This window comes from Amblyraja radiata, chromosome 2 (assembly GCF_010909765.2).
Source record: "Amblyraja radiata isolate CabotCenter1 chromosome 2, sAmbRad1.1.pri, whole genome shotgun sequence".
NCBI classification, from domain to species: Eukaryota; Metazoa; Chordata; class Chondrichthyes; order Rajiformes; family Rajidae; genus Amblyraja; species Amblyraja radiata.
In genome coordinates, this window is record NC_045957.1 from 84538303 (window position 1) to 84550545 (window position 12243).

The following is a 12243-nucleotide window of genomic DNA, read 5'->3' on the forward strand; positions in this document are numbered from 1 at the left end:
GGGTCAGAGACACCTGGGAGGGGGAAAAGGCTCAGAGAACAGATAGAGAAGCTCTGCAAAAGGAGGCAGGATGCCCACTGGAAATGGTAAAGACGGATAAGAAAAAGTGACTAAGGAGATGAGCAGTAAAGATCCTAAGAATAAGCAGTAGGAATATCCCAAGGATAATTATTAGGTCAGAATTTTTTTAAAGTAGTAGGTAGGAATATTCCATGAAACAAAGAGAAGGCAGTGGAAGGGATTGAGACTATGACAGAGCAAAAGAGGAGAAAGACAGTGATCACAGGTGTGGCTTTTGTTTTATTATATTTCATCAACTGTATTTAAAAGTACTTAGAAGTAATTACAACATATAAATTTTCAGTTTTCAACACTCACCTTTACAAACCAATTTTGATATAACCTATCCCAAAGCTCTAAGACTTGCTTCTCTATAATTGTGGTGTTGTTCATCTTGTCTCCTAACATCTTATGAAGCTAAACAAAATACAAAAATGCTTATCAGCATATAATCAATTTTTATATCAAATACGAGTAGAGGCAGGGTTACTCCAGAGAACTGTCCATAAGCAATTTCTCTACGTCAGAAACGTCTATTTTCTATAGGTGCCCATATCACATCACTCGTTGTACACATGCTATAATTCTTTCATTTCATTGAATAATTACCTTACTAGCCATAATTAAGCTACTGGAATATATACTGATTCCAGTCATTAATGAATACCATGAAATATTTAATTATTATTATTGCAGGACCTCCACTGATTTTCCGGCACCCTTGGTTCCAGTGCCTTTATGGATTATCCGTTTTGCCGGCCCAAGAGGTCACGGCCTCCGAGGGAAGTCCAAAGGCACCGGAATGGTCCGCTGACGCAGCAGAGGGCTGAGGTACCAGCACGCAAAGTCGACTAAGGGAGTACATCTGCTGGCTCCGGTAGGGCCAATTCCAGAGCCCTGGCTAGAGGTGGCAAAAATGATCCGCTGATCAGAGCAGAAGTCCCAATGTGGTTGAGATTGACCACGTTACTGGGCATAGGCGCCACATTTTCAAGGGGACTTCCGAGGGGGATTTCAAGTGCGCTTTCATAATTTTGCCCGGATTAAAGGTGGCGGAAAATCGGCGGTGGACCTGCACTAGCTTGACAAATGGTATGAAAATATAAACAATTCTTATATATATCATACATATACCATTCTTTATCTTGTAGATAGACCTCAAGGCAACACAAAACATAACAGGAGAATTTAGCTAAAGTTGGAATTTTGTAAAGCAGTTCATTTGTAACCGACAGATCCCGTGTAAAGAATTTAAACATTAGCCTAAACTTTCATAAAGCATCTAAATGCATGTCCCCCCTCCCCCTCAATGTCAAGGAAAAGGTGAAGGGTTCAAACAATTAAAAACATATTATGGGGGGGGGAGGGGGGGGAAAGAGGGGAAATAATGGATAAATAATGAAACAAAGGGAGATAAGTAAAGCCCCAAAATCTGATGTTTCCTCAGTTTAGAGAGATGCTACGCATTGCATAATAACCTTGCATAAATTAAAATCCGAAACCTCATCCATTGAGTTATGTCAAAGTATTTAGAATCTGAAACAGAATCTGTTTATTTTCCCACAGATGTTGATTAACTTGCTGCGTGTTACTAGCGTTTTCTATTTTTATTTAAATTTCCAGCATCTGCACCTCACCCATCATGACTGATTTATTCACTCTTCCCAAAATAAAGGATTTCTGAAGTCCGTAGGTGAAAGAAAGAACTTCCAATTCCTGATTATCCTTTCACCAAGTTTCCATACATCTTTAAATATTTTCCATTTACAAAAATTTAGCATAAAAAGTTTCACATTTAAAGCTATTTACATTGTTTTTTTCCTCCAGCCATGTCATCAATCAGATAACTGTACTTAAATAAAGCCACCTTTCTAGACCGCATGGAAGATACTGCTCTGAAACCAGAAGCCAATTTGTACTAAGATTAGTGATTGTGCCTTGGATTAACGTTCAAGAAAAAGCCGGGATCAATGAGGGTCGGAAGCAGTCAATTATCCTATCCTTCCAGTCGACTATTCAATCTTTAATGTTGATTGAATACATCGTGATTGGACTAAAATGAGAGAGGAAAGCTTGGTATATAATTCAAGACCTTCAGCCTTAATACTTTATATTTTTGTTGTTTATGTAACTTTAGGATAGATTATACAGTGCCCTCCATAATGTTTGGGACAAAGACCCATCATTTATATATTTGCTTCTGTACACCACAATTTGAGATTTGTAATCGAAAACAATCACATGTGGTTAAAGTGCATATTGTCAGATTTTAATAAAGGCCAATGACTGCTTGAAGTCTGCGATTCATGGACATCACCAGTTGCTGGGTAACTTCTCTGGTAATGCTCTGCCAGGCCTGTATTGCTGCCATCTTAAGCTTATGCTTGTTTTGGGGGCCAGTCCCTTTCAGTTTTTCCTTCAGCATATAAAAGGCATGCTCAATTCGGTTCAGATTGGGTGATTGACTTGGCCACTCAAGATTGACCATTTTATTTAGCTTTGAAAAACTCCTTTGTTGCTTTGGTAGTATGTTGGGGTGGGAGATTGCAACCTTCACGTGGTCCGCCCTGTTTCAACGAATGCAATCAACCTGGCGTGCACAATCAAATAAGATCAAATAGAACAAGTTGTCCTACAACTTTAGGATGTGCACGCCATACGCAAGAAGAGGAAGCAGTATGTTTGGGATCATTGTCTTGCTGTAGAACCGCCGGCCAATTACTTTTGAGGCATTTGTTTGAACTTGAGCAGATAGGAAGTGTCTATACATTTCAGAATTCATTATGCTATTACCATCAGCAGTTGTATTGTTAATGAAGATAAGTGAGCCAGTACCTTCAGCAGCCATACATGCCCAGGCCATAACACCCCCACCTCCGTGTTTCACAGATGAGGTAGTATGCTTTGGATCTTGGGCAGTTCCTTCTCTTCTCCATACTTTGCTCTTGCCATCACTGTGATATGTTAATCTTCGTCTCATCTGTCCACAACATTTTTCCATAACTGTGGTTCTTCTTTTAAGTACTTGGCAAACTGTAACCTGGCCATCCTATTTTTGCGGCTAACCAGTGGTTTGCATCTTGCAGTGTAGCCTCTGTATTTCTATTTATAAAGTCTTCTGCAGACAGTGGTCTTTGACAAATCTACACCTGACTCCTGAAGATTGTTTCTGGTCTGTTAACAGGGGGGTTTTTCTTTACTATAGAGAAAATACTTCTGATATGATATCAGCTGTGGAGGTCTTCCTTGGCCTGCCAGTCCCTTTGTGATTAGTAAGCTCACCAGTGCTCTCTTTCTTCGTAATGATGTTCCAAACAGTCGATTTTGGTAAGCCTAATTTGGCTGAGGCTCTAACAGTTTTATTCTTGTTTCTCAGTCTCATAATGGCTTCTGTGATTTTAATTGGCACAATGTTGATCCTCATGTTGATAAACAGAAATAAAAGTTTCCAAAGGTGATGGAAAGACTGGACGAAAGACTAGGTGCTGAGAGCTCTCTAATACCTGTATTAAGGAGGCAATTAAACACACCTGAGCAATTACAAACGCCCGTGAAGCCATGTGTCCTAAACATTGGTGCCCTGAAATGGGGGGGGACTATGTATAAACACAGCTGTAATTTCTACATGGTGAAACCAAAATGTATAAAAATACCCTTTAATAAAAATCTGACAATGTGCACTTTAACCACATGTGATTTTTTTTCTATTACAAATCTCGAATTGTGGAGTACAGAGGCAAATAAATAAATGATGGGTCTTTGTCCCAAACATTATGGAGGGCATTGTAGCAAGGAAGCAGGCCCTTCAGCCCAGCAAGTTCATGTCAACCATCAACCACCTATTTTATATTAACCCTACATTATTTCCATTGCTTTCATTCTCCCCACATGCTCATCAACTCCATCAGATTCTATTACTCACCTATACACTATTGGCAATTTACAGTAGCCAATTAACCTACCAACATGCACTCCTGAGAATGAGGTGGTGTGGGGTGGACACTGGAGCCCTCAGATGAAACCAAAGTTGTATATCAGACCGTTATTCTGACTGAAGAAACAGTAGTCGTTAGTTTATTTATCCATTTGTTTGCAGACAAAAGTCAATAAAACAGGTATACCATTGATATTTATGGCCAAAGGAGGCCACAGTTAAGACAAATAGGTGGCCTAGATGTTTGCTCTGCTCTTCCCCACCTCTAAAATTCTAATCCGTTTGGAATCATCATTGACAATAAAGACAATCAAATAATTTGATATAACTCAATTTTTACTTTTGTTTCTCCTTTTTGGGGAATGTGAAGAATGATAAAGGTGCATAGTAACATGAAATTCGAAGAAAATAAAGCTTACTGCAATACTATTCAAGAACTTCATATGGTTATTTATGATTGTACTCCTCAACAGGTTAAGGTTACCTACAGTACTGCTCTTAAACTGTTCAACGGCTTCCTCTACACCAAATGATCAAAAGTTAAATATCCGTGGTAGGAATCCAAGCTAATACCACTGAGGAATGCTGTTTGTGACAATATTTGATGAAATTAAGCACACATAAAATTCAGATATAAGGAATCAGAATTGCACCTTGTGTGTTATCCACTCTCTCCCATACTGGTACACATTGTTAGCGGCAGAATTTAGTGCCTTCTGTATCACCTGGGCCTCAGGTAGCCAGCTGAAACAAATGAAGGTATCAAAAAGTGACATTAAAATTTTAGAACACTCTTAATACACAAAAATAAAATCACATCACTCAGTGTTGCACACATCCATCAATATTAGCAATTCTAAGGTTCATTATATAATCATATATTATATATCGATTGACCAAATACAAGAAAATTATATAAAGTCAGATGATATCAAGCAAGTTTTAATAGTTAAAAGTTATTTGTTAAAATTACCATCACATCTTACTTTATTTGGGAAATGTGCTCTCAACATCTCCAATATCTCAAAAATTTTAATTAAAATGCATCTCTTCGCCACATTTTCAGGCTTTTCATGACTTTCAACAGTTAATTCTCCGCCTTTACCTTCTCGAACCAAACTCTTCATTCCTCATTCCCTATATTATTGTGTTTCAATAACGTTCATGTTGCAAAAGCGTTCCAATCGGAGTCAAATCTACACTCTAGTCAAAATCCAACCTGATTGTAAGATTTAATAACTTTCTCACTTTGCAGCTAATGCCTCTTATAGATGCTTAGATCCTTTTTTATTGCCAATAGGCTATTTTCTTGCATCTCTAAAGCATTATAGTACCTTGTACTAAATGTCTATTTTGTTTTCACAATTTAATAACATTTATCAATCATAATTCTTCCTTTGAAGACTAGTGCTACTTATTTACTGAACAAATGGCAGTTTCACACCGAGTTAGAAACTTCAGACATCTTTTTAGTTTAGTTTAGAGGTACAGCGCGGAAACAGGCCCTTCAGCCCACCGGGTTCGCGCCGACCAGCAATCCCCGCACATTAACACCATCCTACACCCACTAGCGACAATTTTTACATTTACCAAGCCAATTAACCTACAAACATGTACGTCTTTGGAGTGTGGGAGGAAACCAAAGATTTTGGAGAAAACCCACGCAGGTCACTGGGAGAACGTACAAACTCCGTACAGACAGCACCCGTAGTCGGGATCGAACCCGGGTCTCTGGCGCAGCATTCGCTGTAAGACAACAGCTCTACTCTGCACCATGTTGCTAACAAAGATAATGAAAATTGCAGGCCAATTTGTCGCCCAAATGTTTACCACATTTGTCACTCTGCACCTGTGGCAGAATTCCAAAATACAATCTTCTTATGTTTAAGACTATGACAATTTCTTCCCTCACTGACCCGAGAATCATAATTTGCTCCTGGAGCTTTCATCTTCCTTCAGCTCAACCAACTTGCCAACACGTTATATTTTAGAGACCTTGATAAATTATAAACCCCATCTGTATCTAGGATTATGCTGATGGAATGGAGAGACAGGAAATACACAATTATAAATAACTAAAAAGTGTGTTTGATTTTGTTGTTATTGATTTTATTGCTTACTTTGCCCATTCTGGATGGTTAGCAACAGTCTCATTTATCAGATTGCTGGTGACTTTGATCATGTGAACACTTTCTTCATGAACCTGCAAAAGTATAGTGACTTTCAGAGCCAGGGAGTAAATAAAACAAAAATTCAAGATTCTAAAATTAATTGCTATTTACATTTTCTTATAAATGAAGCCATGACCAAATTTGTATTTATTCACTTTGATCACATTTAATGAAAACACTGCCTTAAATTTGATATCTATTTGTTATTGGTATAAACAATTGGTGCTTTCGAGAGTCATTTAAAGTTGAATTCTACTGGCAGATAAAGGTCTTAACATGACCTGGAAACTTGTGAAGAAACCCGTTGCTTAAGATTAAGTTAAAAACACTAGGAAAATTAGGAAGAAGAAATCTCTTTTGTGCATGTAAAACAAAAGGGTTAAATTGGGAAGAATATGTCAATGCTTATTTAAACAGAAGGTAAAGAGCCATGATAAGACAGCATTAACCTGAGAGACCTAATGGATTATTGGTTTTTCTTTTAGTAAACAGAAACTTGGCAGGACATCACATTGAATATGCCATGTGGGAATCTACAAAACTTCTGGCATGCTGGACACTCACAGGTGCAATAAATATCTTCTTCTGAAAGAGCTCAAGTTCTAGATTTTGGCTCCCAAGCAGCAGCTAGTATTCAAACAGTGCATCCACAAGGTTGAGTGCCATAGGCAAAGCACATTTCTAGAGGTGGTCATCCCAAAGGAGGCAAAGACAGAACGGGTGACCACTAGATAGTTGATGTAGATGAAGTAATACAGGAGTTCTGTATTTCTAACTGGAATTCTGCTTTGAATACTGTGAGGGATATTCTACTCCTTCGGGTGTATAGATAGAACCAGGGCCACAATACCATGGATGGAGATGGAAGGTTGGGGAAAAGTATTGGAAGAGTCATGAAGGTGATTTGCAAAACAATGAACTGTTCCCTGTTTGACTCCCTGATCCAGTCTTCATTAACACATCCATTTTCATATGACTTTGCCATACGACTGTGGAAGATGCAACACTTAAATTTATACCTTTTCCCCCCCATCAACTTTCCAAGGAGAGATGTCTCACAAACACAGTTTCAAGCAGATAACCTTTGATACTAGAAGCATTCACAAATGATCCCTTGGTTGTTAACAGGAGATGCACATTAGAAGTCTGGATATCTTACTAAATTTGCCCGTTACCCTTGAATGTACTATTAAAATACTTCTCCAAATAAACTCACATTATTATCATAAGCTGTTCTTTGCAGATGAAATAAAATGAACATTTGATGTGATAAAATATTAAAAGCACTGCTTAGGGACAAGACAACATCTGACATCATGTGCCATTGGGAACATTTCAGATTGACAGCCTGAATGCTCAGTTATTGAGTACATTCAAAGTGGGGTCAATAGAATTATTGGCTAAGAGAATTAAGGGATGGAAGAATTCAAATGGGAGACCACATTCAAAACACATCATCTTCAATCTAATTAATTTTTGTGAATTTAACAAAGATGCAGAATAAATTCAACTGGCCAAATGGCCTACTTCTACTATTTCTTACGTTTTCAAGAATTATAGTGGATTGCAAAGCAAGGTTTAGCCAAAGCCTGAAGGGATTTAGACAAAAGGTTGAACATTTTAAGATAGATTGGTTGATAGCCTGATAATCGAGATCAGAGGGATAAAGGCTGGTGGATCAAGATGATGAGGGATTGGATAGTTTTGGGAGCGCTGTTGTTGAAGGATGAATATAGGTTTAAGACAGTATTGGAATAGTTGAGTCAGCAGGTAACAGAATCATAGATCAGGGTTTCATCAGCAAATGACTAAGGTAAGTTATTGGTCAATCTTATGATTGGTTTACTAATTTGATTATGATAGGCAAAATGTGGAAAAATAACTGGTAAACCAATCATAAGAGAGCTTGCCTTGGTCACTTCCTGTGAATTACTTATCCAGGCTGGAGATTTTGGAAGTTGATCTTTTAAATATTGAGACATACATTAAGATCCAGGATTTCTACCACTACTGTGGATAAAGAAAGAAACAATATTAGAGGAAGAGTTTATATACTTTAGTACAAAAAGGTAGAATGTATATTCAGAATGCTATATAAATAAGGAATAGATGACCAAACTTGTCTTTATTGCACATCCCCTTCTGGATTTACCAAATGCCCCCACCCACTTGGCAATTTGGTTTACATTGTAATCCCTTAAATGGCAATTATCATCTGTTTACACTTTATTCCGATCATTGGTTTAATCAATCACATGATCAACCGTCCAACCACCCTTGCCCTGCAATCTTATGTCCTTTCCCGGTCCCAGCAGCCTCTCTTCTTCACAAGTAAACACGGCTAATAAATTCCGATTGCGCAATTTATTTTGCATAACTACAAGATTTATCTTGCACGCCCTCAAGATACATGTGCCACAGTTTAGAAATCTGAGATTTGAAGAATACAATGTTTCCCAAGTATTTTTGACAAAGTGCATGTATCTTTACCTTTGCAGTTAAGAGTAGAGCCAAGAGTAATGTTCCCATAACCAGTAAAAAGATGATAAAAATGCTGATCAGTTTATCCAATGATTTCTCGAGGCAAAAAAGAATCTGAAAGAAAAGACAAAGTAATATGATCGGTGACTATTGAGAAACAATTTAAATACTGTTTTTAAAACATGCAGAAACTTGTGCTATAACTATGCAATTTATGTTTGTAGATCATGTAATGAATTGTACAGCCTAAACTCACTATTCCTCTCGGAAATAGATAATGATCAGGGAAAGAGCCAATTTTGGATAAAATTTGATGATAACTTTAACAAATGTCGGGCGGCAGTGACACAGCTGATAGAGTGCCAGAGACCCGGATTCAATCCTGACTTCGGGTGCTGTTTGTGTCGAGTTTGCATGTTCCCTGTGATTGTGTGAGTTTCCTCCAGGTTCGTCGATTTTCTCTCACAACCCAAAGACATGCAGGTTTGTAAATTAATTAGCCTCTCTAAAAATTGCCCCCAGTGTGTAGACAGTGGATGAGAAAATGAGGTGACATAGAACAAGTGTGAATGAGAGATCAATGGTCAGCATGCACTTGGTGGGCCGAAGTGCCTTTTTCCATGCTGTATTTCTAAGCTAAACTAAATGACTAACAAAGCAATGACCTTTGATAGTGATCTTGGGGAAACCAGGCTGATGAAAACAAAATCACACACAAGCTACATATTATACACAAAATCTGTCCTCCATAAAAGGAAAAAAAGACAGTGCTGGAGTAACCAATAATAACTCGGCAGGTAAGGCAGCATTTGTGGAGAACATGGATTGGTGATGTTTTGAGCCGGGACCTATCTTCTGACTGATTGAGGTGGGGAGTGAAGAAAGCTGGAAGAGAGGAGGGGCACTAGCCTAGCAAGAAATAGGTGGATACAGGTTAAGGGAGTTTTCTTGATTGGCAGATGGTTGGACAAAGGCCAGAGATTAAAAGGCGAAATATGTAAGATAAAGATTGAAGTGTTGCAAATTGTGAAGCCAGCGGAAGGAATGTCTTTGGAAGGGGAGAGGAGAAGGGAGGGATTTTGTTAATTACCTAAAATTGGTTAATTCAATATCACTGACTGGACGACCACAGTATGTCAGGCTACAGAACTGTGTCTCGCACATGGTAGTGAACAACACAGGGGCCCCATAGGGAACGGTCCTCTCTCCCTTCCTGTTCACCATCTACACCTTGGACTTCAGATACAACTCGGTCTCCTGCCACCCCAGAAATTTTTGGATGACTCTGCAATTGTGGGCTGCATCAGTGAGGGGACCCCTGTCCCCTGTCTCCATCAAGGGTGTGGATGTGCAGTTTACCAAGGAGTACAAGTACCTTGGAGTTTACCTGGACAGTAAACTGGACTGGTCCAGGAACACTGAGGCACTGTATAAGAAGGGACAGAGCAGTCTGCACTTTCTGAGGAGGCTCCACTCTTTCAACATCTGCCGTAAGATGCTGCAGATGTTCTATCAATTGGTGGTGGCCAGTGCCATCTTAGAAACATAGAAACATAGAAAATAGGTGCAGGAGTAGGCCATTCGGCCCTTCGATCCTGCACCGCCATTCAATATGATCATGGCTGATCATCCAACTCAGTATCCTGTACCTGCCTTCTCTCCATACCCCCTGATCCCTTTAGCCACAAGGGCCACATCTAACTCCCTCTTAAATATAGCCAATGAACTGGCCTCAACTACCTTCTGCGGGAGAGAATTCCACAGATTCACCACTCTCTGTGTGAAAAAAGTTTTCCTCATCTCGGTCCTAAAAGATTTCCCCTTTATCCTTAAACTGTGACCCCTTGTTCTGGACTTCCCCAACATCGGGAACAATCTTCCTGCATCTAGCCTGTCCAACCCCTTAAGAATTTTGTACGTTTCTATAAGATCCCCCCTCAATCTTCTAAATTCTAGCGAGTACAAACCGAGTCTATCCAGTCTTTCTTCATATGAAAGTCCTGACATCCCAGGAATCTTCTTCGCTGTCGTGTGCTGGGGTAGCAAGGTGAAGGCCACGAACGCCAACAGAATTAAGAAGCTCATCAGGAAGGCTGGCTCCGTCCTGGGGGTGGAGTTGGATTCATTGGAGATGGTCTTGGAGGGGAGGATGCTTATCAAACTGCGGAGCATCTTGGACAATACAGCTCACCCCCTCCATGACACACTGGGAAACCTGACGAGCACCTTCAACAAAAGACTGGTTCCACCAAGATGCAGCACCGAATGCCACAGGAGATCCCTTTTCCCTGTGGCTATCAAACTATACAACTCCCCCTTCTGTCATGGTGTAGACTGACACTCTTCCCCCACCCCCCTCACCCTCCTATCTTTGCACATCCCCAATCCTCGTCACTTTAATTTCATGTTTCATGTGTCTTGTTGTGTTTTTATGACTGTTGTAAGACCAATTTCCCTCCTGGGATAAATAAAGTTGTATCGTATCGTATTCATACTGTTGGGTTGTAAGCTACGCAAGCGGAATATGAGGTGCGGCTCCTTCAGTTTGTGTGTGGCCTCACTCGGGCAAGACAAAAAGATAATTTAGGCCGGGAATGCAAAGGGGAGTTCAAATGCTTAGCAACTGGGAGATCCAATAAGCCTTGGTGGACTGAGTGCGTGTTTGGTGAGATGGTCACCGAGTTTACGCTTGGTCTCGCCGATGCCAAATTGAGAATCCCGGATATAGTAGCTGAGGTTAGAGGAGGTGTTACTTTTAACAAGTGCTCTTCCATCCGACATACATATCAAGTATATTAACCAAATGAGTGGATATATTTGCCTTAATGTATTCTAGGATTGTACAACTATGTATCTCCTATATGTAAATGATTCTGAGGCATAAACTAATTTGAGATATATTTTTCATAAAACACCATAATCGACAGTTTCACTTGCTTTTCAAATAGCACAGGTTTCGTCGTGTTGAATCAGTCAGTATCATAAATAAAACAAACTATCACTATTTAAGGCTGCTAGAATGTAAGGGACAAATGTCAACAATTAACAGTTAAAGGAAGTAGAACATTCATGCACATCAGCAATGCAAGCAGAAAGTAAAAATTTAAAATCTAAAGTACATGAAAATAGTCAAATCTATTTCCCTAGCATGGCAACTGTTATTTATTTGAAATAAATCACTGACTCAGTACAGTTCAAATGTGTACTCAACTGATAAAATAGAATACATTACATCCCAGCAAAATTTGCTGAAGTTACATTAGATAAGCATTTAACAGTTAGAGATAAATGTTAGTATGTTAATATTTGCCCTTCTTGTAGGCAACTAGCCCTTTAATAGCAAGTAACAATTTTCTGGAAGTGCTGCTGGATGCATCTGATCTTAAACATTTGCCCAAAAATCTAACAGGAAATACTTATGACTTGATAGAAGAACAATGAGAATATTTTTAAACTGTTCCAACACAAGGATGGGAAAAAATCATGAACAAAGGTGTATCAGTCAAAGTCTTGAACCACTTCTAGCTTAAAACACCTTAAAAAGGCTGTATCATCAAAGACCCATTCACTCTGACCATGCGCTCATTAGGAAGAAGA

At 39.2% G+C, this 12243-nt stretch overlaps 1 protein-coding gene across 2 annotated transcripts in view; it reads right to left on the bottom strand.

Moving 5' to 3' along the window:
* tmem245 (transmembrane protein 245) overlaps window positions 1–12243 on the bottom strand; it is a 102130-nt gene that overhangs the window by 43236 nt on the left and 46651 nt on the right. For both annotated transcript variants that reach the window (XM_033049587.1, XM_033049579.1), the window contains 4 exons: window positions 8656–8760; window positions 6115–6197; window positions 4648–4738; window positions 379–477 (listed from right to left, as the gene is read on the bottom strand). In XM_033049587.1, coding sequence (XP_032905478.1) covers window positions 379–477; window positions 4648–4738; window positions 6115–6197; window positions 8656–8760 — 378 coding nt within the window. The remainder of the gene's footprint in view (window positions 1–378; window positions 478–4647; window positions 4739–6114; window positions 6198–8655; window positions 8761–12243) is intronic.